The sequence below is a fragment of the Thamnophis sirtalis genome, unplaced genomic scaffold (assembly GCF_051295495.1).
Source record: "Thamnophis sirtalis isolate CommonGarterSnake01/CBP01778 unplaced genomic scaffold, rThaSir2_p1.2 scaffold_10, whole genome shotgun sequence".
NCBI classification, from domain to species: Eukaryota; Metazoa; Chordata; class Lepidosauria; order Squamata; family Natricidae; genus Thamnophis; species Thamnophis sirtalis.
The window spans coordinates 194,587-221,814 of NW_028261390.1; the positions used below are offsets into that span (position 1 = coordinate 194,587).

General features: G+C 59.1%; 2 protein-coding genes across 4 annotated transcripts; one reads left to right on the forward strand and one right to left on the reverse strand.

Annotated features, from left to right (window-relative positions):
- The first annotated feature begins 3,045 nt into the window (after positions 1–3,045).
- LBX2 (ladybird homeobox 2) lies at positions 3,046–6,778 on the forward strand. Its single transcript, XM_014053554.2, has 2 exons — positions 3,046–3,370; positions 6,226–6,778. The coding sequence occupies exons 1-2, from the start codon at positions 3,046–3,048 to the stop codon at positions 6,687–6,689; spliced, it is 789 nt and encodes a 262-aa protein (XP_013909029.2). The 3' UTR covers positions 6,690–6,778.
- Positions 6,779–15,092: 8,314 nt separating this feature from the next.
- TTC31 (tetratricopeptide repeat domain 31) lies at positions 15,093–25,566 on the reverse strand. Of its 3 annotated transcripts, none has more exons than XM_014053578.2 (14): positions 25,387–25,566; positions 24,587–24,837; positions 24,108–24,191; positions 23,960–24,022; positions 23,567–23,695; positions 23,116–23,232; positions 21,646–21,697; positions 20,346–20,436; positions 17,847–17,988; positions 17,657–17,761; positions 16,923–16,992; positions 16,671–16,764; positions 16,135–16,198; positions 15,093–15,576 (listed from the first exon to the last, which is right to left on the reverse strand). In XM_014053578.2, exons 1-14 carry the CDS (start codon positions 25,481–25,483, stop codon positions 15,466–15,468), a joined length of 1,470 nt encoding a protein of 489 aa, XP_013909053.2. In that variant the 5' UTR covers positions 25,484–25,566; the 3' UTR covers positions 15,093–15,465. The 3 variants fall into 3 exon arrangements, with proteins under 3 accessions (XP_013909053.2, XP_013909052.2, XP_087579981.1); XM_014053577.2 differs by having other exon boundaries at positions 16,135–16,237; XM_087723855.1 differs by lacking the exon at positions 23,116–23,232 and having other exon boundaries at positions 16,135–16,237.
- Between the last annotated feature and the right edge of the window lie 1,662 nt (positions 25,567–27,228).

Genomic DNA, 27,228 nt, shown 5'->3' on the forward strand with positions numbered 1-27,228 from the left:
AGAGCGCCGGGGGAATCGGCTGGGAAACGTGCAGCTATCTTGAACGTCGGTACGCGGCCTTTGGGCTTTAGCTGAGCGGGATCGAGGCCTCCGCAGTCTTCTTGCTCTTTCTCCCGGGGCCCAGAGAGGCGTCTCGGCCTTCGGGACTTCTCTCGCCGGTCTCCGCAATTTTGTGGAATAGAGAGCAGATAGAGAGCAGAGCAGGAGGCTGAGGCCCAGAGGTCAGGCAGGAAGCCGGGAAGCCTAGGCGTGTCTTGCAAATGTTAGACGGGAAACCCTTCGGACCAAACCCGACGCCTGACTAAGACGGTCCTAGAACCCTAGTAGGACCTCTCGGGCACTAGAAATCGGAGAAGACACACCTACAAACTGCACGTGCGTTTCCCACTCTTCCCTTCGAGTCATTGCAGCCGGGACAGCAGCTGAGAAGTTTTCGGTCTTTGCGGAAGACTCTCGGGAGGGGCCCCGCCCCTCTCACCGTCCCGTGCACGGATCTCGTCTCTACGTGCTTCCAAGGAGCCTTTGAAGAAGATAGAGGCGGGGAGGGGGGCAGGGGAGAAGGGGGTCTGCTGGACCGGCTGGTCTGTTCTGCTACGGGGTGGGGGAGGGGAGTCGGAAAAATGCGGACGGGCCGCCCTGAGCCGGTCTTGCCCTGTTCGGGTGCAGCGCCAACAGCTCAGGCTGGGCTGTAAGGGAACAGGACGATGCAGCTTCCGTGCCGTGGGACCTTTGGGGAAAGGGCGCCTGCGTCTCTTACTTGCCCGCGTCTCCCTTGGAAGGTCGAAGGAAGGGTCGCTTCCCCCGCCCCGAGCTAGCGGCCCAAGCTCCATTTGCCCCAAGGACCGGAGGGGAAGGGTGCGTCTGGCCTGGAGAGGGCCTGGCTCGGGGCCTGCGGGCCCGCGTTCAATTTTTCGCCTGCTGTCGGCTGCCCTGCTCCCTCCCGGCGGTTCTCCAGCCTGCCAGATCGCTGCCTTTCCTGCTCCCGGAAGACGCGGCCTCTCCGCAGCTGGCCGGGGAGGGCACCGGCAAAGGAAGAGGTTTACAAGCTTGCGGGATCATGGAGCTATTTGTCTGAGGTTTTTACGGCCTGCCGGGACGGTGAAATCCAAAACCTGCCAAGAATCCTGCGCTGCGAGTCTTAATCACTCCCAGACGCTGCGCTTTTATGGGCCATTTAGAGCGAGGGAGCCCATAAAACTGCAGGCAAGCAAGAGCCCGGAGCAGGGGAGGAACACGGGGTACCGCCTCCGGTGGGATGGGAGCGCCCAAGAAGCCCCTTCCTCGGGGAGGCTGGCCCAGCATCACCACCGAAGAGCTCCGGAGCCGCCCAGCCGCCCTCAGCTCCAGGCAGGCGGCCGGGGGGACTTTGAAAGGCTCTTTATGGCGAAGGGGGGGGGGAGTCGCTTTTTATGACCCCCTTTTACTGGGATATTGCACGTCTGCCTTGCATTAGCAGCGGCGGGAGGGGGGAGGGTTGAGCGCCCAGCTGGGCCACAGGCGGTGAGGCTACCCAGGCAAGGAGGGCTTGATCCCCGCGAACCTGAGTAGCACCGGCCGAGTCTTTGGCCTGGCCGTCAGGGAGCGCAAGAACGCGAGATCCCCGACACCGAAAAGGCGGTGGGAGCCTCAGGTTGGGCGACAAACGGCAGCAGGGCGTAAACAAATGTGCGGCCTGGGTCCTCTGCTCAGTTTGTCCGGGATCCGCCAGGGTAAGAGCGGAGGTTCCGGCGGAGAGGCGAATCGGCGGGGCCTGCGAGGGAAGGAGCGGGAGCAGGGGGTCGGCAACGGGACCCTCTGACTCCGCCTCAGGAGAAGAAACGACGGCGCGGCTAAAAATAACAAACGTTAAACAAGGAAGGGGGGGCAGGCAATAACTGACCCTTGGGCAACAAGCGGAGTCCCGGCTCTGGAAGGCTGGGGCCAGAGAGGCACTTCTGCCTGCTTCACTCCCGCACCGATCTCCGATCGAGGCCGAGGAAACCTTTGCTGGGGACTGAACTGGATCTCTCCGACGCCAAGCGACTCCTTTGTAAGGCCGGGCGATAGGCAGGGCTGGAAGGCTGTAAGACGGTACACCCCAGAACAACGGCGCGCCCCTCCCGATCCCTCCTGCGAAGGAAGGGGGGAGAAAGGGGGCTTCGCCGCTGCAGGCTAAGGGCGTTAGGAATGGCCTCCGCCTCTCCAGCGGAGCTAAAGACGTGGATCGGGCGGGACCCCAGCTGCCAAGCCTCAGGGGCTTCCTCCTGGAACGCGACTCGGCGCTGGCCTCAGCGAGGGCATTGCGGGCGTTGAGAGCCCCGGGGAAGGGAGCCCGTTCCCTCGCAGGGAGGGAGGGAGGGAGGGAGGGGGGAGGTGCCCGATCCGCCGGCTCTCGCGGGACTGCCCGGGTAAGAGAGTCCGCATGGAGGGCGCTACCTGGACGGCCGAAGGGGTCTTGTTCCCTCGAGCACACCGCTGCAGCTTGGGAGCGCCAGGGTTGGGGCGCCGGAGCTGAGCCGGTTATTCCGAGCCGACCTGCAAGCTCCGGAAGAGCGACGGGCGGTGGTTCCTTCGAGAGCGACGAGTCGGTGGCCCGATAGCGACGGTGGCCTGAGAAGCGGGGGTCCCCTTCCCTTCCCGCCCCCGTCCCCCCACGCCTCCCCCCACCTCAGACTCAGGAACTTTGCTAGCACTTCGCCGCTGGCTCCTCCTACGCCGTGCCCAGCCGACGGTCCAGCCTGTGCGCCTTTAAGGCTGGAGCGCCCGAGTGGGCTTGGTTGCGACTGTACGGGTTCGCCAACGGCGCAGGAGACCCGACGGGCGCCCCACCCCGCGCCGCAACAGAGGCGACCCAGAAGGGGGATGGGCGGGGGCATTGTGCCCCTCTGAACGCCTAGGCCTGGTCGTGGGCCGCTCAGCGCGATCCAGGGCTGGCGCGTCTGGTTTCTTGAGGCCCGAGGGCAGCCTCTTAATGACCCGCAGGGGGTGCTGAATCCTCACCCGGCCCGCTCTGGCGCTTGGGACAAGCCGGGGCCTGTCCTTCCCCCTTCCCTCCCTCCCCCGGCAATGACATCCGCGAAGGAAGGGAAGGCTGTTCCCGCGCTGCGGCAGCCTCTGGGCGCAGCAGAAGAGAGGCGCCGGAGCCCCCTGGCCCACCTCCCTCCCCCTGCCAATTCCAGCAAACCTCTAACCCCCTTCAGCATCGAAGACATTCTCAGCAAACCTTCCGGGCACAAAGCCCCCTCCGCCCGCCTGCTGGAAAAGGTTGCCGGCTCAGCTGGAACCCCGCGGAACGGTGTGCCCGCTCCCGACTCTCCGCTCTGCGCCCTGGAGGAGCTGGCGAGCAAGACGTTCAAGGGGCTGGAACTCAACGTGCTTCAGGCGGCCGAAGGTAAGGGCGGCTGACTACGGGAAGGGGTGCGGGAAGAGCCGAGTGGGTCAGGCCGTCAGTTCCGCCCCCTACTCGCTCTGCGGGAACCCGGGGGTCTCTTGCTGCAAAGGGCCTGAATGCCTGAAGGAAGCCGGGCTGCTTCCACCTTGCAGTGCCCTGGAAGACCCCATCGCGGCAGCTCTGGGTTTGGAGAAGAAGCGCAGGGTGGCTCGCCCGTCGCCCCACTAGTGATTTGTCTCCCACGTCCCGATCCTCAGAAACAGCCCGGGCGGCGTCTTCATTTCTGCTCTAAGCCCAGCCGGTAGCCGGCGGATTTCCTCAGGCCGCTGTTCGGATCTGTTCGTTCGGCTGAATCCCAGAAGCCCTGCCTCCTCCGACGGTATCCCGCTCCAGGCTTCCCAGCGGAGCTCCGCGGGCGGCGGGCGGGCAGCAAAGCGCTCTGGCAATTGGTTCTGGAGCTCCTACCGGACCGTTTTCTCCGCTCCCGCTGGGCGGCCAGAAACAGACGCGTTAAGGTCGGTCCGGTCTCAGCGGGAGTATCCGGTAATCCAAGCTGCCGAGCTCGCATGCAAGTCCCGCTAGGTATTGGAGTTGGCCTCCCTTGCTCCCCACCGCCGCTGCCCGCTTTCCGACCCTCCGCCCGGCGTCTGCAAGGACCCTGATGTTTTGTTCCCACATCCAGCGAGCGTGGATCCTGCCCGGCCACAGCTTGGAGGCCTCGCGATCCACGCCCAGCTCAAATCCGGCCGGGATCAATTCGTCCTTCCCACTTTTAGCCAGAATCTACATCCACTGTTTATAATCTTTTTGTTCTCTAAAACAATTTTCCACCTGAATCTCAGTTTTAATTTTTTTACTTAAATCGTCTATCCTGACTGTAATTTTTTTTAAAAAGACCTGATGTTTATTTCATTTAAAATCATCATCGCAGTTATTACAATAATAAATAATATTTAGTATTTTAATTTAATAATAAGCAATATTATTTCAGAACTTTTGGATATGGCCGATGTACAATTTAAGATAATAAAACAAAATAATTAACAACAGCAGCGGTGCTCAGAAATTAGTTTGGGCAGCAGTCAAATTGAGAGATTTCTCCCTGCCAAATCTCCTTCCCAAAATAAGGATGAAATTGCAAAGGCAACGTGAGCTAGATGAGAGTTTACTGAAGCCGTAACTATAATTAGTATAATCTTAATAATGTTATTTTATAAGTACAAATATAGATATATAACATTTTTGCACCATGTAGTTAACTCTACAAATTTTTATTATGGTTTTAATTTCATTCTATATTAAAATATAATACACAAACACATCTAATCCTAAGAATTTATTACATGTCATTAAATTGTATTCATCTTACATTATTTATCTTAAATTGTTTCCCCCTTTTCTACCTTAACTTTTTAGACATTTCAAAAAACCCTTATTTCCCTACTAAACCAAGGAATATTTTGCACCCTTCTTCTTCCCTGATCTGCTTTTATAATTATTTAGCCTTCCGCTATTTTTTTTCCCCAAAAGTGCAAATGGAAAAATGCCTCCCAAATTAATTCCTGAGCTCAGTTATTTTTTTGGGGTGTGTGTGTTAAAAAAGGGGCAGGCAAAATCAGCTGATTTCCGCTTCTTTTCGTCAATCAAACCAGTCGGTTGCCTTAACTTCAAGCTTATTGTAAAGATCTCTGTGTTTTCGTTAGGCGCTACTGAAACGCTGTCTCGGGCGGTGTTTCTGCATTTATTCCACCTAGAAACTGCTAGAAACTAGAAGGCACAAAAACAACTTCGATTAGCTGGGGAACCCAGCATTTCAGACACGGGTCAGGAGGTGGAGAAAAATTCTTCGGGAGAGTCCTTTACATTCGGAGCAAGTGCGGGATTCGGAAAACAAGGAAATCCGAGCGAGAAAATCGCTGCCTGTCGGTCTGAATCCTGCTTGGAGATTTCGGAGAGCGTTTTTTCATATTCTAGAATCAATTTCTCCAGGCGCTCTTAACACATCCAGGAGAGGCTTAACTCCTGCGGACCCCTAACCCCGCTGGAGGATCGGGTTCCCAGGGATCGGCGACAAAAACATTTGCCCGGTTAGCAGCGGGGCGGAGGGATCCTGCCAAGCTGGGAGACCTGGGAAGGCTTTGATCCCTTCCGCCTGAAAGGGGAGGGAGACCAGTGGGTAGAGGCAAGGAATTCTCGCCGGCTCCGCTTCCGAAGGGGCTGCTGCCTCCTAAGGGACGCCTGGGCCTTCCCGGGTTTTTCACCTCAAGCCTTCGAGTCCTTGCCAGGAAGGGGGGGGGGTGCAATTAAAACATCAATGGGGGGGGGCAGGGCCTCTCCGCGTCCTCCCCAAACCAAAGACCACTGGTGGGGATTACCCTTCCTTCTCGGGCCTCAGTTTGGCTCCAAATGTTCGCGTCCAGACCGCTCCGGCCCCACAATATCGGAGGAGATGTGTTGAAGGGCCCTTCCCTGCGCTCCCCAAAAGGGGTTTCATTTTGAAACAGAAAAGGATTGTTGTCTTCGGTGGGGTTGGAATTAGGGCGCAATGACGGTGCTTTTTCCTTCCTGCCCAGGTGCCCCCCCCCCACAGTTACATACACAACAGAAGGGGGACTTTCGCTCCGGGAGGCGATGCCCGCAGGGGCCCGGGGTCTTGGACAGAGGAGGAGGAGGAGGGAGGAGGAGGAGGGGCAGCTGGTGTAGGCACTCCAGCGCCCTTCTGAGTCCCCGCTCCGCTTGCCTTGGCCCTGGCGCGGCCGAGAGCGCGGGCTGACCAAGCCCGGGCTCAGAAGGTTGACCAGCCAGCCGGCCAAATTATCTGACGCAACGGCGGCTTCTTCTTGCCTTTCCTGCAGGCCGGGACCAGCTGGGCGCCTTTGGGCCGCGTCCTCCATCGAAAAAGCGGCGCAAGTCGCGCACGGCCTTCACCAACCACCAGATCTACGAGCTGGAGAAGCGCTTCCTCTACCAGAAGTATCTCTCTCCCGCCGACCGAGACCACATCGCGGCGCAGCTGGGCCTGAGCAACGCGCAAGTGATCACCTGGTTCCAGAACCGCCGCGCCAAACTGAAGCGAGACCTGGAGGAGATGAAGGCCGACGTGGAGTCGCTAAAGAAGTTGCCCCCCGCCGCCCTGGAGAAACTGGCCAGCATGCCCGAGCTGGAACCCCCGGGCGTCTCCGGACCTGCCCGAGCCCGCGGGAGCAACCTCTCCCGCACGTCGCCCCCGCCCTCACCCAGCGCTTCACGCCACACCACGGACCCTTTCTCCGACGGCGAGGAAGAGGAGGAGGAGGAAGAGATCGACGTGGGAGACTGAGGGCCGGTGAGGGGGCAATACGTGAGGGAGAATTGCCTCCTCCAGCTGCCGCCTTCCCCCTTCTTGCCTCTGGCCGCTTGAGGACTATAAGACTGGGCTACAAGACCGTTCCTATCGCCCCTCCCTCCCCCGGACTGGATCTGTCTCTCCTGGATTCCCGCAGCCCCGTCCATCCCGCCCCCCCTGCACCGCACCTTAAGCGCTCCTCCCATTCCTGATCCGCAATTCCGCATGTGGTGGACGATCGCCTGGCTCCCCTCCCCGCGGCTTCCCTCCCGCTCTCCTCCCCGCCCCCTTTTTTCAGTGGAGGGGATGTTTTGGTGCAATTTTTAAATTTTTAATTTTATTGTTATTGTTATTATTATTCCAGCGCCCCATTGTCCCTGTGGCCACGGCTATTTTATCTGTGAGTTCGTGTCCTTCCTTGGGTGAGGCGCCACAGGGGGCACTTGCGGAGCAGGAGAGCGGGTGGCAATAGAGCAGATGGCGGCCCGAGCTAGAGTAGCCGCTCGCGTCCTTTCGGAGCCGTGGTGGGGCGAAGTAGCGGGCTCTTGAGAGATCCCAGGCCGGCATCGCTGGGTGTGCATCCCAGCCTACCGAGCCGGCCAGGAGACCCCTCCAGGAACGGATGGCCACCCCGCCTTCTGCCCTTCCGCCGCTCCCCCCCCCTTTTCGGTCACGTGTGCGTGTACATATTTGGAATAAAAGGACATACTTGATGCCAAACCCGCTTCCAGCATTTGTGTGCTGACGGAGGAGGTCGGGGTGGGTAGGGAGCCGAAAGACTAGTTGAAGCTGAAGCGCTGCAAGAGTTCGAGGAAATGGCGGAGGCCAGAGCCACGCCGTTGGGGAGCGGCCGGGAGATCGGGGCCCGATTCTTTCTTGGTGTCGGTAGAGGAAAGGCCTGGAATCCCATCTGGCTCAGCTGGAGGGGCTCAAAGCCTTTGGAGAAAAGGTCTCGGGGTCTTTGCGACCTCAGGGTTGGCCTGGATCCCCTCTGGGGGGTTTGCAGGCAGAAAACCGTTCCGAACTGAAGCAGCCTCGCGGGAAGGCAAAGGACCGGGGGCGGGGAGGGCTCCCTAATGAAGAAAGATGGAGCCGAGCTGAGGCCCCGACAGAAGCTGAGAGGGCGGGGCTCCTCTCCTGCTCCTCCGCACCGCGCCTTCGCCCAGAACAATTCAATTAGCAGCCGGGAGCCGCCTCTGCCATCTGCTCCGCCGCGGACGGAGAAGGCAGGGGGAGACGACCCAAATTGCTGGCGGACTCCCGCAGGAAAGGCGGGGTGGGCAAACTGCCACAAGCTGGGAGCCAACCAGCCTCTACCCCGGAACGCAAGAGCCTACTCCGCGAAGGCAAGCCCCAAAGGGCCCCTGGTCCGCCCCACATGTCCCCCTCCCTGACAGGATCGCCAGGGGCTTCGGGACGGGCGACGTTTGCCCCGGGGATGCTGGACGGGAGGGCCTTCCGGCCAGTCAGGGCTAGGCAGCTGGAGGCGAGGCGGGAAAGCTGCGGCATCCGCGCTTGCGACCTGGCTGACAGAAGGGCTGCGCTAGAAGCCCCCCTCCCCCGCTTCCCACGGAGGGTTGCCAGGGGGGTCGGCTGCAATCGAAGGGAATGCCTGGTGGGGAGGGCTGGAGGAACGCCGCAGCTGCCTCAGAAACCAACCCCGCCACCGTCCGCAGGCAGCTCCCCGGTCGCCGTCGTCCCAACGCAGGAGGCCCAGCGGCGCGGAGAATCCCCCGGTCAAGAGCAGCGGAGGCCTTTCTGGATAGGCCTCCGCCAGAAGGACGAGGGCGAGGGGGGGGGGCTTCCAAAAGCTGAATTTCCCGAATAAAAAGTCCGGCTCGAGCAGCCGGGGCGGAATAAAGCGAGGCCGGACTTGGCAATAGAACTGCGGGGGGTCCCTTCATCCGGAAGGCCCGGGCCAACAGTTCGGTTCGCCTGTCCAGACAATCCGTCCCCTCAGAGGGGTTGCAAGGCAAGCAGGCAGGCAAAGTCGTTTGCTCAGCCTGGATCCCCAAAATATGGAAACAGCAAAGCTGAACATTCTGAAATAATTGGAATTGTCCGGCCAAGGGAAGCGCCCGGGTTCTCTACCCAGGACTGCCGGGAGAAGCTGCACAATCCAGACCCAAGGGAGGGCCGGGTCGGGCTCTCCTTCGAGGCGGCTGCCTGGCCCTTCCTCGACGTTCAGGGCGTCTGGGGTCAGCGCATCACCGGCCCCGGCCGGCTCCTCCGGCCAAGAGGCTTCTTCCTCCTGCTTGCAAGGTGGGGGAGGTGGGGGTCGCGGAGCAGGGTCGAGGCCCTTGGATGCTCATGGCTGCCCCCGAAGAAGAAGAAGGGGGTGAGGCAGAGCATCAGGAGTTCCACGGGGCAAGTGGGGGAAGCCTTTAGGCCTCTCTTTGTCCCACAATGGTTTTGCCCTCAGCAGAAGCAAAATGTTCTCCTGGCGGTCTCCCTGCAGGTAAGTGATGTTCATTGGGCAGGAATGAGCCTGGCACACAGGTGCACATAGGCATCTGTCCAGATGCCCGTCCTTTTCCTTAAGGAGGCAGCCTGACTCAAGGATTCAAAAGGTCTGTGTTTGTGTGTGTGTGTGTGTGTGTGTGTGTGTGTGGAGGTGCAGCCTTCTTGTGAAACTGCTGGAATGTGGAATGGTGGGACAGCGGTGGGTCTTTGGACAGCTCGGGGACCCTCTGAATCCCCCCCTTTCCTGCTGGCCTAAGGGCCTGGCAATAGACTGGCCACATCCCATTATTTCCTTATTCAGTTCTCTTAATAATGAGCCAAAAGTCCTAAAATAGTTTTGATTCTCCCCTGGCAAGTCCTTAGTTGGCTAGCAAAGGCCCAAAGCAAAAGCAGGCTAGAAAAAGCCAAATGCTTAAATAAAGATAAATACTAGCGGGGGGGGGGGACTTCTGTGCCCTCCTGCAATGAGAAGGAGGTGGATTTTCACAAATTCTCCGAGGGCCAAGCATAGCTTCCCAGAGAGTGCGGATGTTCCCTGACCTGGACACCTCACTGAGACAGGAAAACGGGTCTCGGACAGCCTTGGGGGAGGGCTCCCCTCTCCATTTGGATCCCTCAGACAGTGAGGCCCTAAGTCACAGGGGGGGGGGAGTGGGGAAGTGACTTTAAAGTTGTCTATGCAGAGTTGGCCGGTTAACTGGCTAAGAGCAGAATTTTGCATGACTCGCAACTTCGGGTTGGCCATATCAACTGGATACTTGGAGGGCACAGGGACCTCCGCTAAATCAAATGGACTTAGGAAGGGCTGCAGCCAGGTGAAAGTGAGCAAAAACAGCCCTTCCCCCAGCTGCTGATCTGCGTGGCTAGAGATAGTAGTGTGCCCAAATTCCTGGCCTTCTTTCAAGGAGGAGCCTGCCCTGCCAGGACCTCCTTGACCTGCCTCTGAAATCAAGGCCACCTGTTTCTCTACACCCCTCGGGGGATTTCACTGGGCATTCCAAGGCGTTGACTCTTTCACTGGATGGGAGCGCCATTCCAGAACACCTGTAACCTCTGCCAGCTGATGCAGAAGTTGAATGGCCCCGGGATCAGGTGTGTCCCAAGCGGGACGGGTGCCAAGAAGGGGCCTGTCCTCCAGGATGCTACCTGGATTTAGCCTGGCATTAAGGGCTGCTGAGACATCTGCACAGCACACCTGCGCACCCAGGTGGCCAGGATGCCCTCGGCAATGGCAACCCAAATAGGAGGGAAGCCCTACGAAGGCAGCAACGCTTTGCCTGATGCGCGATCCTTAATGTGGCCCAGGAAAGGAGTGGGGCTGAGAAGGAGTTAGGGGCCCAAAGTCACCACGGAAGGAGGGGGGGCTGCAGGGGGGGGGAGAGCCACGTTAGCCTGCAGGTGCCTTTTCCAAGGGCTACACTTTGTCGAGAGGCTTGGCGTCTGGGCAGCCACAGCCTTCTTGTTGTCTCCCCAGTGCTCGGCTATCCAGAGTCTTTCCTCAGGAGGGGCCCTTGGCAGCCCTTGCGGGATGCCTCCTTAAGGCTGTGATAGGCGGTATCCACCAAACAGGGCCCTCCTGAGTGGATCTGTCAGTGATAGAGCAAGTCTGGTCTGGTCACATGACTGATATTAATCCCTTTGTATCAGCTGAAGCAGGTGGTGGAGGAATGAACTGAAAAAAAATATCTTGAACTAAATGCAATAAGGACAGGAGAGCAAAGAGAGCTGGAAGGGACCCCTTCTAATCCAATGCGCTGCTCGAGCAGGAAATCATGTGGCTGCCCGATCTCCTCTTTAAAAGCCTCCGGTGTTGGAGCCCCCACAACCTCTGGAGGGAAGTTTCTCCTTGATTTTAGGTTGGTTCGATCTCTCTTTAATCAGCGTTTATCTATTATTTTTGTTCAGCCCTCAGCTGCTTTGGAGAAGCCGCGTTCTCCTCCTCTGTGACAGCTCCTCAAATATTGGGAGTCTGCTAGGGTGCGCAGGAACACCCGCGAGCGCTGCCAGGCGAAAGGAAAGCCCAACGGACAGACAGTCAGTCGTTGCTCTGCCTCCCGGGACGTTAACGCCCCCCCCCGGGCCGAAAGCTGACGGGCAGCCCGGAAGACGAGCTGGAGGAGCGAAGCCCTCTGTACGCGGCAGTCGAGATGCTCCCGGGCCGCAGCGCCTCTCCCGCAAGAGCCCCGGGGAAGAAGCGCAGGGTGCGGGAATCGCTGCCTTCAGCGTTGGGAACCGGCCGCCTCGGAAGGGCGTCCGATCAGCAACGTGATCGGGGGTGCGTGTGTGTGAGGCAGCACCCCGTCGCTTGCCTACCGAGCCGCCCCGCGGCTCCGCTCTCAGCCCGGCTCCTTGTCCAATTTTCCGCTTGATTAGCTGTCTGGCTGCTTCCAGACACCCTTCGCGGTTGGTATTAATTTTCTCTAACTGGTGATTAATTACTCTTCTCGTGCCTCCTCCGTCACGTGCATGTTAATCCAATTCTCTCTGTAGCCGGAGAAGGGCAGGCTCTCCAGCCCCCTCACCCGACGGCTCCCGGGAAGCCCGACCCACCTAGCTTAGCTCCAGGAGGGCACCGTCCTCCTCCCCCCTCCCCGCCTGCTGTTTCCTAGGGGCAGCAAAGGCATGATGCCCCCCCCCCCCGCGTGGTGAAGTAGTTGCAATAAATGGAAGGCCACCCTCCCCCCATCTTTCGAGGGCATCAGGCCCTCGCTGACCCTCCCTTTCCCCCCCAAGGGGCCCATCTGAACGGGAGCCTGCCGTGGCACAAAACCGCGCTCGACTAGGCCCACCTAAGGAATTGCCGCCTAGGGAAGCCCAACCTTCCCTTCTCCATCAGGAGCTTCCCCAGCCCAGCTGCCCTCCTGACAGGCCAGTTTTGCCAAACCTCAGAAATAATTCCAGGTAGGACGGAGGTGGATGGTGCCCAGGTTCCCCAAAACGGCCAGGTTTGCAGGCCTCAAGAGCCACAGAGCCTTTCCTCATCCCCCATTCCCCAGGCTGCTTTGGAAGGAGGCGCCCCTTGATCCTTGCAATACACGATCCTCCGAGCAGAATCCCGTTTATGGTGTCCGCAGTGGGATCGCGTGACCTGCTCTGATCAGGTCTGTCCAGGGACCCTCTGTGTCCCTGCCTCCCTTGAACCAGCCTGGACCAAGCAGAGCAGGGAGGGTTGTGCAGGGTTTAGGTGGCCACCAGGGTAGCTCTATGCCCCGGGCTTGCGTGGTGGCTGCTGGCCCTGGCGCTTGTCTTCCTAGGGAGGCCTGCTGAGAGTTCCAGACAGATCGGCTGCCCAGTCCTTTCTCTAAGTGGGATGCAGTGGGTGGGATGGGTGGGCGGGAAGGAAGCCAACGACAACAGATTAACAGAGTTGGCTGGTCATCTAGTCCAACCCCCTGCCCAAGCAGGAGACTCTACATCTGCCTCCACCTAGGATTGAACCCACAACCTCCTGACTGTGAGGCCAGAGCCCCACCTCTAGGTTGCAGCAGTCCACAAACCACGGTTGCACCCAGGCTAAGCAAGAGAAGGACCAAGGGTCACACAGCAGTTCCCCAATATTTGCGGGGCTGCCAGAGAGAGGAGGGGGAGACCTACTGGCACCAGGGCAAGAGGTAACAGAGGGGAACTGACTAGAGAGAGATCCAGGCTAGAACGGAGGAGAAATCTCCTGAGGAGGAGAGCAGTTCAGCAGCGGAATGATTCCTTGCGGGTGCTTCAACCCTGTAGATTCGTAAGAAGTGAATGGGGGAGGGTCATGCGTGGTTAGGGGGTTGGACTAGAAGACCTCCAAGATCCCTACCAACTGTTCCTTGGTCAAAGTTGAAGAGTAATTTGACCCAGGGACTCTGCGAGTCTGTTGTTACTTGTGCACCTGCCGAGTTCCTCGGGAGGATCTCTTAGGAAGGGGAGCGGATGGGGGTCTCTTGGGCTTCACCCTTCACCCCTCCCAAAAAAGCATACATTTGGTCTATCTGTCTTTGTGAACAATGAGGTACAGCCACCCACAAGGAATTGCGCCCCCTCCCCAAGGCCAGGTAGAAAAGCTTTGTGTGCACACATGTGCCTCATGTTCCCCCCCCCTCACCTCTCTCTGGGTCTGAGCGCACAGGGCTTTCCTCCTCCTCCTCCTCAGCTCCCCTAAACACACACACACACACACACACACAGGGTCTTATTTTCGGGGAGGGCTTATTCCAGCACATGCGCTCAAAAGCCCCATTGGGATTATTATCCAGGAGGTCTTATTTTCAGGGAAACAGGGTACATAAATTTAAAAAAAATATATTCAAAATCTGAAAATAGACGTGGGGAACCCATAATCCTGGATTTTCCCAGGTCACTGACCTGACAGCTAATACTGTAGCTGAAGATGTAAATCATCAGGGGACAAGAAAGAAATAAAATTCCATCTCGGGAAGTCAGGCAGGAGGATCAGATTTCAGCTGAGCCTGACACAGAAATACGTTTAGCAACTCCCCCCCCCCCAAAGGCCATCAGAAACCAGGCAGGCAAATGGACTAAGTGCGGAGGGAGCCTTGTGGCAGGGCCTGAATCGGCCTTGTCCCAGTTTCACCATCAGGTAAGCGGGGGGCCCTAAAGCCTTCCTTGCGGGACCAAAATGGGGAGGAAGCCCTCACGAAAGGCTTACAAGGGCAACCGGGACGCCCTTTTCAATATTCATGAGGGGGGAAAAGGTTCTTCCCCTTCAGGCCAAGGGATGAGAAGTGGCTCAGGGAAGACACAGTCCACGCGTGATGGACGGCAGTTGTGGGAAAGCATCTCTGGGACCCCCAGCAACCCCGTCTGGCAAATGACCCCCAAGCAGGTCAGGAGCACTTTTGCCAGCCTCCTTCCTGGCCTTGGTGCAGCTGCAGACAAGGGAAGTCGGAGGAGCAGCAGAGAGGAGGTGTTTCCCTTCTGGGTCTGCCCTGCTTTCCTCCTGAGGGGCAGGCCCTCCAGAGCAGGGCTTGGCCCATCACCCCATGGCCCTGGCCCACTGCTCTCCCTCAGGGGACTCAGGACCCTAGGCGGCCTCCGTGTTCCCTGGGATGCCGGCCTTCCTTCCTTCCTTCCTTCCTTCCTTCCTTCCTTCCCTTCCCTCCCCTTCCCTCCCTCCCTTCCCAGCTGCCTGAAATCCACATCCTGGGAACGGAAATTCGGATACCTGAAACGGAGACCCATGAAATTGGGGGTGGGAAAGGCAGGACCCGTGGAGGGGGGGGGGGGGCTGGGGGCAGGCAACGGCAGCTGCTGCCAGGTCAAGCAGCAGGACCCTCCTCATCCCCCAGCAGCACTGGGAGCCTGCGAGGGCCGGGCTGCTCCTCCCCAGGCCTGCTGGGGTGGCCAAGGGATCCCTGGGAGGCAGCGGCCGTGTGTGGCGGCTCTTTCAGCAAAGGCCCAGCAGCTCCGGAGGGGATGAACAGGGCGGCAAGCCTTCCTGGCCCAGTGCCAGGCGCTGGGCAGAAAGAGCCCCAGGAGGAGGAGGAGGAGCAGCAGGGCTGGCCGAGGTTAGTCCTGCCGGAGAAGGGAGGCCCGGCGGAGGCTCACAGCAAGGGAGGCTCAGGAGCGAGGGAGGGTCTCAGCCCAACTGACACAAGGAGGGAGGCCGCAGAGGAGGAAGGTGCTGGGGCAGGGAGGGGAGAGTGGACGCCACCCAGGCTGATCGGGACAGCAGACATGCCTGCCAGAGGAAGCCGCGGCAGAGAGGCCCAGAGGAGAGGGGGGGCTGAGGGCAGAGCCCCCTCCAAGCCCGGCCAGAGCAGCCACCGTGTCTGGGAAGGGGGGAATGGTGGGCCCTGTCCCCGGGGGAGGGAGGACCAGGTGGGTCCAGCTGGGGCTGAAGGGGGTCCACAAGGGAGAGCCCAGCTTCTGACGCACTTGCTGGGGGGACCAGCACCCTCCGCCACAGGGCCGCCCCCAGGGGAGAAAAGCCACGTCTTTTCATACGTTTATTGAGAACCATATAAAAACAAGGCAACCGACATCCCTTCCTGAGCAGGTTGGGGAGACGGGGCCCCTCCATGAGGGCCCGGGGAAAGTCCTCTCGGAGGAGCCCCGGAGCATAAGCGTTTGCAGCTCCTCATTACGGGAGGGAGCCAGATCTGGAACAGCCCCAGAAGCAGACTGGGCCCAGGCCGGCTTCAGAGGAAGGAGGAGCGGCCATGCTCCCCGGTCCCCTCTGGGGCTGCCTTCAGGGGCCTTCCTGTCCACAGCAGGCTCCTCCAAGGAAGGCAGCTTCCAGTCGGGCAGGCGGCCAGGGAGGGTCCTGGGCCCCCAAGGACCTCCGTGCAAGCCGTGATCTCTGCCCTCAACCCAGCCCAGGAGAGGCCATGGCGGGGGCCGCCTTGGAGGGGGCAGCGGTGGCGTGTGCGGGGTGCTTCAGCTGCAGAATGCGCTGGCGTCCTTCCACTTCCGCCCCCTGGGAGAAAGGCAAGAGGGGGCCACGGTGAGGGAGGCGCCCCGAGAAGGCCGGGCGAGTGCCTGGAGCGCAACCGCATCCCCACGGGAGGCCCCTCCCCTCCTCTGCCCTTCCCCTCCTGGGCACCCAGAGGGCGTGAAGAGAGCCTCGCTTGCCATGCCCACCAGGGAGAGGACCTGACCAGTGAGCCCCACCCACCCCTGCAGGCTTCCATAAAGCAGGGAAGGGCCCCCCAGAGACCTCCTCTCGGCCCCCCTCCGAGCGCCTCTTTGGCTGCCTGAACCAGCTTCTCACGCCAGCCCTGAAGAGGCCAGCAGCAGCCAAGAGGAGAAGCCGCTGGTCTCCCCCCCCCCTCCCGCCCCGAGGTTCCACCAGGGGAGATTCCCGACAGCAATGCAGAAGTGCCAGGGGCCACGGGGGGTTCCTCTGCAGGCAGCCCTCCAACCCACGGCCGGCACCAGTGGGGGTTAAGACCCCAGGAGGCCCAGGCGACCCCCCCCCCCCGATCCTGACCTCCGCCTGAGGGCCAAAGGGGGGAGGGAGGGGGAGGAGCCGCACCTGCAGGGCTGCGTAGGCGGTTTCGGCGGCCTCTTTGTGGCTGCAGTTGACGAAGGCGCAGGACCTGCGAGGGAGGCACCGGATGGAGTCAATGGGTCCAAACCTGCCCCAGACAAGGGGGGGGGATGTCAAAGTTGGTTTGCCCTGGCGGCCCCCTTTCTTCCAAGGGGTGCCCCCCCCGGTCGCCAGGAGGGGGGAAGGAGCCACAAGCCCCCCCCCAACCTGAAGAGCCCCTTACGGCTGAAAATGGTGAAGAAGAAGAGCGTGCTGGGTGCCCTTGGGTGCCAGCAAACCACTCCCTGCAAGGGAGCACTTCCTCCAGGCACCCCCATGCCAGCCTCCACTGACCCCGGGGTCTCTCCCCCTCACCCACCCGGCCTCCAGGGCCTGGGGACCCCTCTGCAATCAAGCTTGGAGCCAAGTGTTTGGCTGTCGCCTGGCCCTGCTGGGGCTGCTGCCCTCTGCTCGCCTGCAGGGAGAGACCCCCCCCCACATGTTCTGCTTCCTCCCCCTTCCCGGGGCTCCCTGCTCCTCACCTGACTGGGGCCTTTGTAGCCGGAGGTGCCCGCTGGGTGGTGGCAATGGCCTGGGCAGTGCCGTCTGGGCACCGCCGCCCCCCTGGCTGCTTTCCTTGACCGGCAGGGAGAGAGAGAGAGCGGCGGGTGAGGGCCAGCGATGGCTTGGTCTCTGCCCCCCCCCCCGCCAGGCAGCCCTTGCCCACCCTGTGCCCATCATCAGCCAGGCTCAGCACTGACCGGGGACTGAGCTCCTGAGCCCCCCCCACTTACCAGGCAGAGGCAGCTGCGTTTCCACAGGCAGGAGGTCCCGGTCACGGCGGGAGCAGCCCAGCCGTCTCTCCTGCCAAGGAAAGGGCAGCGGGTGAGTCTCGGGCAGCTCCTCCACACCAGCCGCCATTCGCCCATTGGTGAAACCAACCCCCACCAGAAGCCAAAGATGTTTCAGAGGGGTGGGGTGGGGGAGGGCTGTGCCTGGGTGTCCGGAGAAGCCGGCTGTTCTTGGACGCCATCACAATGGGATCCCACAGCCTGCCTGGTAGGGACAGGACTGGAAGCTCAGCATGGCTGGCTTGCTCCGGGCGGAGACCCAGCGACTGTGGCTTGAGGGCAGCCAAAGTGGCTCACTGGTCAAGCCAAGGAAACGATCCCACTGACCACCTCGAGAGACCGCTGGGGGAGGCTGCGAGCTGCCCACGCCCGGAAGGCAGGAAAGAAAATCCGGCATCAGAGCAACCAGCAGCCCGGCCAGCTATGGGGGGCCGGAAGGATGGGCTCACTTACGGAGGGCGCCTCTCGCCACGGAGAGCCTGGTGAAGGGAAACGGCTGCAGGGAGGGCCCCTCCAGGCCTCCTGTCCTCCAAGGCTCCTCCTCCACGGAAGGCCTCCCGGGCCAAATGCCTGCCTGCCCTGGGAAACCCGTCCAGGCAGGCCTGCAGCAGAAGGACCCTGCTTGGCCTCAGAGCCGAGCTGGGAAAGGAAGCCCCCCCTCGCCCCTCCGGGCTCACCAGGGAGAGCTGCGTCTGGCACTTCTGAAGCTGCAGGGCTGCATCGCCACAGAAGCCGTCCAGCGGGAGGAGCTGCTGGAAGGTCCTGGCTGCCGCCGCGTATTGCTGGGGATTGGGGGACAGACAGGAGGGTCGGCCGGAGTCCCCCAGGCCCCTCGCCGCCCCACTCTGCCCCTCCGGCCGGGAGTACCTTGAGGCCCAGGAGAGCCTTGCCCTGGCGGAAGAGGCCTTTGGGCCAGCCCGGCCGCAGGCTCAGTGCGCTCTGGGCGTCCCGCAGGGCCTCCGCATGGCTCTGCAGCTTCTCATAGCAGAAGGAGCGGTTCCCGAACAACCTGGGGGGGGGGAGGGAGGGAGGGAGGGAGGTCAGGCAGGGCTCTTCCTCCCAGGGAGCCCCGTCTGTGGCCTCTCACCTCAGCTGGTGTCACCGGCAGCAAAATCTGCATCACAGCCGCCACATGGGGCTCTCCAGGCTGAGCCCACTTCTCCCTCAGGCCCCCCGGGGGCTCAGGGTCGGAAGCAGAAAACAGCCACAAGTGACTCAGCCCCTTCCTCTCCCGCTAAGGTCTGCCTGAGGCTGCCCCAAAGACCCGGAGGCCAGGGACTGGGGAAGGGCGTGGGGGCCCAGCCTTCTCCTTCCCCCAAGAGCCCAGGCGGGGGGGGGGGGGGGGCTCGGGAGATCACCTGGCTGTGCAACGAGGCTCCCTGGGCACCCAATGCCCCTCACTCCCCCTCAGTCCCGCCTCCAGCACAGGTCCTTGTGAAAAGGAGTGACAAACGGCAGCGCCAGCGCACGGACTCCTTTGCAGGAGGGAGGAGGGCAAAATGCTCCAGGGCGGCCAGGGTCGAACCCAGCCTTCATGTGGATTCGGCCCAGCTGCCTTCTGTGCTGGACGGCCACCCAGGGAGCATCCACGCCACCAGCCACTGCCCTGGGCCACCCGGGACAAGGCTGCTGCCAGCACAAAAGGAAGGGGGAGCGGGCAGGGCGCTCGATCGGCAGGGCTAAGTCTCGCATCCAGTCCTAGCAAGCAACGCATTTCCCCCATTGCCAGAAGAGCCCCCTCCCCTTCTTCTTTCAGCAAGTGAGCAGCCCACTTGCAAGGAGAACAACGGGCTGCCAGCCTCAAAGACCTTGGCTCCAAGCCCTGGATTTCCTTGGATGAATTTTCTCCTCTCCCTTGTTTTGCACAAGGCCGAAATTCTTTTTATTCCAGATATGAGAGCTGCTCCTCCTGAACCATCAGGAATGTTCTCCTCCTCCTCCTCCTCCTCCTCCTCCTCCTCCTCCTCTCCCCTCCCTTTCCTGGAGCTTTCCCAGAGGGGGGGAAAGGAAAAGGGGGGGGGGAAACACCACTCTCCTCTCTAAATCACAGTTCTTAAAGTGCTCTTCCAATAAACAGATTGCACTGGGAGCATCCTTCATTTAACAAACTAGGTGCCTTTTTATTTATCTGTATTTCTTAACACCCCAAATGCAGAGCCCCCTTGCAGCAGCGAGATCCCTTATCCCCTCCCTGGCTAGATGACACAAAGGCCTCCTCACTGCCCTGAAAGGCTTCCAGCTCCTTTCGGCATTTCCACGCCTGGCTTTCTTCCAGCCCAGAAAGGGGGAAATGATTCTTTCCTGAACTTTGGCCAAGCTCTCCCTGGGACTCTCCATCTCTCCTTCCCAAGTCTGACACTGCAGGGCTCCCTTTCTGCCTCTGCAGGGTCCTCCCATCTCCAGGGAGCCCCTCCTCAGCCCTCCCTGGATCCACCCAGCACAAGCAGAATACCGACCCCCTCCAGGAGCTCCCTCCGTGTCCCAACAGAGCTGCCACTTTATGAACCTCCACCAAAACATGTGCAGCTAAATCAGGCCCACCCCAACGTCCCTTAACCATGGAAAGAAGCTCCCTGCAAAGCACCTTCTGGGGTTTGCCAAACAGCCAAACCCCTCACCTGAAGCCCAGCCAACCACGCCAGGCACCCTGGTCCCTGCCCTCCGCTTCTTAAGGCCCTTAGTCCCCCTCGGACAATCCCCTCCAATCGGGTCACTCGGTCGGAGGGAGGTGAGACAGGCCCCGGGGGGCCCCTTCTCTTGCTCCCACCCCTGGGACACTCAGCAGGAGTGGAGAGCAGCCCGCCAGCGCCCCCTCCAGGCCGCAGGTCTTCCTGCCCACCTTTTCAGAGAGGTGAGCAAAGCGGACTCCATCCTCCCTGCAGCCCCAAAGGAACCGGCTGGTCTGCTCAGAGAGGCTTCCCAAGGCAGGCAGGAGGGGAGGTCCGAAGCAAGAGGGCAGCTTTAGTTGAATTGTGCTCAGGACGACACAACTCTTTCCTTAGGATGCCCGAGGAAGACTTTGCTGCCACCACCATCCTCCCCATCCTGGCCATGGAGAGGAATCCCACCTCACTTGGACCCAGGAGCGAAGGGCTCAGCGTGGCTTGTGGGAGGCAGGAGCAAAGCCCAGGCGAGTCTACAGACAGGCAGGAGCTGCTTGATCCACAAAGGGTGTTACACACAAGCCTCCCTTGGCCTGGGCTAGATGCCCCCAGAAGCCAAAGCTCCTTCCCGCCCTGAACGGCTGCCTGCACTGGGGAGAGAAGGGAAAGGCTTGAATTCCAGCCCAGGGCCAAGGACGGCGGCAGAGGCGGGGGGGGGGGAGGGGGGCAAGGCAGCCCAGTCCCTCCAACAAGCCGAGCTCACCTGTATTCCTGGGGGTTCAGCTTAATAGCTTCGGTAAAGAGGCGCACGGCCTCATGAAAGAGCCCCTCCTTTGCACTTTCATTTCCACAATCTGGAGCAGGAGAAACGGGCGATTTAAAATGAGGAAATCACAGAAGTGGAATTAACCTTCTGACCGTTTAGGTGAAAGCTGGGCTGTTCCCCCAATGCCTTTGCAGAAGCTCCAGGACCCCCCCAGTCCTCCAGATGGGAAATGCAGGACAGCCCTGCAGTCACAGTGGACGCCCGAGTAGACTTTTCAGAAAAAGAAAAACAGGCTTCCACAGGAAATCCTCAGGAATCCACCCGGGTTGATCCACTTTGAACCCCACCACCGTTACACGCATCCCTCCGGCTTACCCAAATGTCCTGCCCAGCCCTCACCTGGCCCAGACCAAGGCTCTACTCTGCAAGCAAGACGGCCCACAAAGGACCTCCGGGGAAGGGCCTGCAACCCTGTGGGGCACGTGAGCCAGCGCCCCTCCAAGACACAGCCCTCTCATTGGGACTGTGAAGCCCCTGCCCCACAAAATCAAGCCCAGGAATCTGAAATCTGACCAAGTAACTCTCTGGCTCCCCTTGAAGTGGGGCCGTTATCGCCCACAGCCCTCTGGTCCCAATCTCTTCGTGGGACTTAAGCTTTAAGCCCCCCCCCCCCCCAATCACCCTCATTGACTCCCTCTGAACAGGTTCCAGTTCCTATGACTCTCTTTTATTTGGCGTCAAGAACTGGCCACGGTAGCTGAGCCAAAGGTGTCTGACTGAGGCGGAATCAGCAGAGACGCAAGAGCTTTCTGGGACTGTACGGTAGAAGCCGTCCTTCTGCAGAGGCGGCCAAAACCTCCGCTGGCTTCTTCACAGTGATATCCCATGACTGGCTCATATTCCATCTGCCATCTAATACTATTCTAAAACAGTTTCACTAGTATCGTTATCAAGCCTGGAGCTCTACTCTGCAAGCATGTGTTTGATTTTTGTTCCTTCCGTGGAGGGTTTGTTTAAATTTCATTTTATTTTTTAAATTACAGCTCACTTCCCTATCTTATCTAAGTAATTTTAAACCTCATTCTGTCTTCTAAGGAATTCTCTCCCTTAATTTTACGTCATCTGAAAACATAAAGCATTTCCTGTCGCTTCAATCTATTTCCTAAGGGACCCAGAATTAAAGTTTGCAGCACCCCAATTTCTCCAATATGAGGAGGAACTGCGGCCTGCTTGGGCAGGCATGGAAAGGCCGCAGCAGCTCAGCCTTGGAGAGAAGAAAGCGCTTCCAGCCGCTCACCTGCCAGCACCAGGCTCTGCTCCACGGGAGTCAACTGGAGCTCTGGAGGCTTCTGGGGATGGAAGGAGGAGGATGAGGAAGAGACGCCTGGCGTTGCCATCCAGCCTGCCCCATGGCTAACACGAGGGGTCGTAAGCTTCCCCGGCTACTATTTTTATGTTATTTTTGTGGGCTTAGGTTGTTTTACTGGTTTTTCTTCCGTTTTGTGAGGCACACGGTTGCCATGTGTCATGAGACGGCTGGCCCACAAATTTACGAAAGACAGTCAGAGCAGCCCTTGAAATCACACATTTCTCCCAATTCTGCTGAACAGATTTCACTCCCAGAATGTCCACAGGGGGCGCCATACAAAAAAGGAAGACCGAGTATTTCCACCCTGTACAGGTAGCCGAGCAGTCCAGGCACACCTGGAGACCATCAGATTAGGAGGCTGGTTTCCAGGAAATAATTCACCAAATGCTGAATTTTGAAATTTGCTTTTATCTCGTCTTTATTACTTTTACTCACGGCAGCCAGCATACACAACCCTCTTCCTCCTCCTATTTTCCCCACAGCCGCCACCCTGTAAGTTGGGTTGAGCTGAGAAAGAGGGATCGGCTCAGTTACCCAGCCGACTTTCATGGCTAAGAGGGGGCTAGAACTCCGGGTCCCCCAGTTGCCCCCGATGCCGTCACCACCCGTATTCCTTCTGTCCCTACTCAGAATCAGGGAGGAGCTTATGAACCGGCCCTAACGGGGTAGGGAGAGACACCCTCCCACCATAAACTCTGCCAACCAGCCGCAGAGCTGAGTGGGGAGCCAGGGCTGGCCGGCCATTAAGGCAGCATGGATTTAAAGACTCAAAAGTCTGCATTGGCCTTTCCCTGACGCAGTCGCACCTTTCCTTTCAAATCCTGCAAGCTGGTAAGAGAGAGAAACTTTGGCTTTGTAGCCGATCGCAACCATCGGTTTGCTTTGCAACGGCAGCACAATAGGCCAGATCCAGGGAAAACCGTGCAAGGATTTCCCAACACCGAAGAACGTAGAGAAAAGAGCAAGTAAAATGCTTCTGGGGCAGGAGAAGCATCGCTCTCGGGGGGAAAAACAGCCACGTTTTGGATTCTTAGCTTTGGACAAAGGCTGGTCGATCAATGTACACGTGGCATGGGGAAAGCCTCCTCCCCCCTCCTCCCCCCTCCTCCAGCTCAGAGCCTATGAGCTAAGTAAGGTGAAATCTTACAGCGACTATGGAAAGTCCCTTCCTAAAAGACAGGGCTCTGCCAGCTGCAACAGAAAACGGGGTCATGGGGAAAAAAGGACACTGAGGGCTGCCAGTAAGAGATGCTCCCTTCAGATCAGCGTGGGGAAACAGGAAGGGTGGGGTGTGTGTGTCTGTGTGTGTGTGTGTGCGCGTGCCAGACTGACAGCCTTCAGAAAAGGGGGCTGGCCTGGAGGGCACTTGGCCCGGCACCAGAACACGAGTCCTCTCACCTCTGCCTTTCTCTCCCTGGGGTTTCTTCCTCCTTTCTTGTTCCTTGGGAGCAGCGACTGGGCATCTACCTTGCGGAGAGCTTTGGAAACAAAAGTGCTGGAGAAATCCAGCTCCTCCTGTGGGGAAGAGATGGAAGGCAGCAGCTCAGACAGCCCAGAGACCCCTTTGGGAGGAAAACGGAACCAGCACTGCCCCCACCTTATAGGAAACCCAAACCAGGGACTAACGTGGCCAAGGCCGCCTCGCTGCAGTTTTAATGGTTGGTGGAGGATTAGCATTTTCTCCGCCTCCAAAGCCGGGATCAGACAAACCAACAAAGAAGCCAGACAGGACCAGATACCTTCACCCCCACACCGCCCCCGCCCCAAATATGCCTCCTGTATCAAATCTCAGACTCCCAGCCTCCTTGTGGGCTGCTTTTCCCCTGTCCACTCACTGGCCCAGGCTCACCTCTGCCGCCTCTTCCTCCTCCAGGCTCCTGCTGGGGCTCCCGCCTGGGGAGGCTTCATTGAAACTCCCCTCTGAGTCAGGGCTGCCATCATCCAAAGTTCCCTCATCTTGTCCAGCTGGAGATTTATTCTATGGAGAGGAAAAAAAAACCTTGGAGGATCCAGGAACTAACCTGCCCTCTGGACAAATGAGTCGGGATGTTTGCAGAGCTGGAAACCAGCACATTCTGCTCAAATCTCCGTCTGAGCAAAGTGATTGGCTGGAGTGTCACAAGGCTGGGACTGAGGGCAGCTCCTGGGGCTACTCTCTGATGAAGGCTGAGCTCCACCCGCCCACGGCAGGCAGGAGGCCCACTGGGAACAGCTGCCGGGGCACCCAGACGATAAGACTCACGGCTTCGCCCTTTGCCTTTAGCTCCAGTGTCCGCTTCTCCTGCCTCTTCCGGTCCTTCTGCCTCTGGGGATAAGAGAGCATCAGTTTCCCAGCCACTCAGCCCCCCCCCCCTTTCCAAGAGGCAAAGGAGCCGCACTGGCACGGTTACCTTCTTCCTCATCCTCTTCCTCTCAGCCTTCTTCTTCAGCCTTTCCTCCTCAGCGACCAGCAATTCTGCATTCCGCTCAGCCTCCTGAAAGAGAGCAGTGGAACAGCCTCCTTATCCACCAAGCCGCCCACCATCACGGCCCACGGCTGTCTCCCAGGAGCAGGTGGGAAGACAAGGGACCCCACGGGCCGAGGGCTACCGCTGGCCGTTGCCTGGCACCAAGGATAATGTTCCAATAAATAAGCAGCAGCACCACAGAAATAAACACAATCTAACTTCGCTAGAGAAACCAGAACAACGAGTGGGATTCTTCCTTAGGGAGGCCACAACGTTTCACATTTTAACAATGTTGATTCAGCAGCAGTTTCTGGAACCCTCTGGGAAGCGGCTTTGTTGAGATCAAGAGCTACCAGGGAATGAGGTCATTCAGACCTGGGAGCTTTCCAAAGGTGAAGCGCGTCAAATGAGCCCTGACTCACCTCAGCTGTAAGTTGCGGTTTCTGGGGCAAAGCGAAGCCCAAAAGGGTGACGTCCAGACGGCTGCTCAGGGGAGGGAGAGATGCAGAAGGCGGGCAAAGAAAGGCACTCCGGAAACCGCAGAATGTGGCGTAAGGACTATCTTGAACTTCTTCACTGTCATCGTTTTCCTCTGCTTCCTCACTGCTGTCTTCCCAGTCCTCATACGTCGCATAGTTAATTACACTATACCAGTAAGGCTCTGCGTTCAAATCTGAAAGGGGACCACAAGAGGCTCGAGTAAGCAAGTGGGCAGTCAAACATTCTTCTTGGCCGGCCTGCGAATGAGACGCCCGAAGGCATTTCATTTTGCTTCCAAAGGCACCAGGGTCACCTCGCTCCCTCCCTCCCTCCCTCCCGGGTTATCCCCGTTCTCCTTTGGCTTCTTGCCCACCTTCTCCGGTTCTAAAGGCCCGAGAGCCTCCAGGGCCCCGTTCCCAGCCTGCTGCCAGTCGGCCTTATTCAGCAGGGAGGGTTGGAGGAGAACCGATTTCTCTTCCTCCTTTGCTTTTCTACCGAGCCTGAGGCTGCCACCCTGCCGCTTTTTCCTCGCAACCGCAGCCCTGCGCCTTCCGAGACCTTCGTCCCCAAGAGACGCTGCCGGCGCTTCCTTCGCTCGGCACCCCGCGGCTTCCCTGCTGGTGGCGACGGTCTCGCCTGTCTCGGCCAGGCCCTTCCCGCCACCGCTCCGCCCGGCTCCCCCCCGCAGCTCTGCCCGCCTCGCCTCCCGCGAACGCCCCGCGCCTCCCCCGCCCCCGCTCACAGGGGTAAGGCTGGCCCCGCTGCTGTTGCCGCCGCCGGACAGGGCGCTCGCCCTCCTCCTCCTCCTCCTCTCCTTCCCCGACGGCCAGCCGCTCCATGATCCCGCGGAGGAGGGAAGCGGCCAGTGGCAGCGCGGCGCCTCTCGAGGGTCCCCCTGGCGGAGACAAGCGGCGCGGGCAGCAGCAGCCTTTCCTCCGGAAGCGGAAGGCGCGACCTCCTTCCGGCAGGCAGCGAGAGGCCGCCCGTCTGGGTCGGTGGCGGGGAGAGGGCGGGGCCAACTGCGTGAACTCGCGGGAGCATGCGCAAAGATCGCCTGAGGGGAGGGGGGGCCGGGCAAAGGCCGCAAGGACCAGGAGAGGAGCCCGTTAGAGCAACGGGCGCGGATGCAGACACAGACGCGGCCCTCGGTTCTACTCCCCCCCTCCCCCGAACACCCGACGGGGTCCGCTCTTCAGGGGTCCCTGGGGGGGCGGACAGGCGGCATCGCCCCGGGAGAGCGCGGCGCCCTCGGAAGGCTTCAGCCCCCGGAGGCGCCATTCCTAGTGGGCGGACGAGAAAGAGGGTCTCCCGGACTGGGCGGAGTGTTGCGTGCGGAAGGGCCTCCGGCTACTTCTATGCCAGCAGCCTCAACCGCAGCAGCCCCAGATTCCCTGCGTGGGAACCGAAGGGCCTCCTGGACTGACGCCCCCTGCTCTGCCCCCGCTGCCAGCCCAGCAAAGCGGCTCTTCCAGGCCTCCAGTTGCCTCCGACGTTGCCTGAATGCAGGGAAAGAGCGGGCCCTGAAGGGCGGCCTCGTGCAGGGGCTTATTCTGTACATTGGCCTTCCCCGCTTTCTTTTGTAAATGAGGATCCATTTCAATCAGAATAGCCCACCCCCCCCCCCTGCTCAGGCAGGAGCCCTTATTCCAAAGAGGCGGCTGCTGTCCTCTTAAAAACCTCCAGTGACGATGGCCCACCTGCAGCTTCACTGTAGGAACTTTCTCCTTAATTCCAGGTTACTCCGCTCCTAGATCAGTTTCCATCCATTGTTTCTTGTCTTTCTTTGAAATATATGCTTCATTGGAGCAGAAGATTGGGTGAAAAACAGGGCTGAGATTGCTTGGACTTACTGCATCTTTTTTAACCCTTAAGCCGTTTCAAATGTTTATTTTTTTGTAAAATCTGTCTGGGAAGTTAGTATCCTGCTTTGTTGTTTCTTGCTAGTCTGAAAAATGCTGAGAGAATAAAAAATGTTGATCATTGAAAATTATTTTGTTATTGTACGGATGACTATGTTAGCCGAGTTCCTCACTGCCTGCTTCCTACAACAGGAGGGAGTACGGGTAACTGGCTCAAGGGCACCCAGCTCGTCTTTGGGACTAAGGTGGGAGTCAAACTCAGGCTCTCCCCGTTTCTAGTGTGGTGCCTCAATCGCTCCACCATTCTGGCTCTGTGTGTTTTAGTAGATGAATATATTAACATTTTGAGTTCTCCTATGTTTCACATGTTTCTATTGTGACGGGATTAAACCTTGTTAATTACACTCCTCCAATTTTCTGCTGAGTCAGTTCATATTTCCATCATACATAAAATTAAAACACAAAACTTAGTACAATATTCCTATGCCAAGCGATCATGAAAACATACTAAACTACAGTGAGAACAGAAATGTTAAACTCAAATTGGCTCTGTGAAGGATGAAAATCAAAAGAAAACAGATATGAAACAACTGAGCCAGATAATCCAATGAAGAGCAAAAGTAGGAGCAATTGTGCTGGTGGGAAAGGACTTGGGGGGACTCCCCCTCCCCAGCCCCTTCATTAAAGCCAGCCTCAGGGAAACCAGGAGGTCCTTTCTTATCATC

Coding starts and splice junctions, on each gene's coding strand:
- LBX2 (XM_014053554.2), top strand. CDS start 3,046: ATGACATCCGCGAAGGAAGGGAAGGCTGTTCCCGCGCTGCGGCAGCCT. Junction 3,371..6,225: donor CGTGCTTCAGGCGGCCGAAG/GTAAGGGCGGCT, acceptor CCTTTCCTGCAG/GCCGGGACCAGCTGGGCGCC.
- TTC31 (XM_014053577.2), bottom strand. CDS start 25,483: ATGGAGCGGCTGGCCGTCGGGGAAGGAGAGGAGGAGGAGGAGGAGGGC. Junction 23,233..23,566: donor AGGAGGAAGAGGCGGCAGAG/GTGAGCCTGGGC, acceptor TCTTCCCCACAG/GAGGAGCTGGATTTCTCCAG. Junction 15,577..16,134: donor CCGCCTACGCAGCCCTGCAG/GTGCGGCTCCTC, acceptor CCTTTCTCCCAG/GGGGCGGAAGTGGAAGGACG.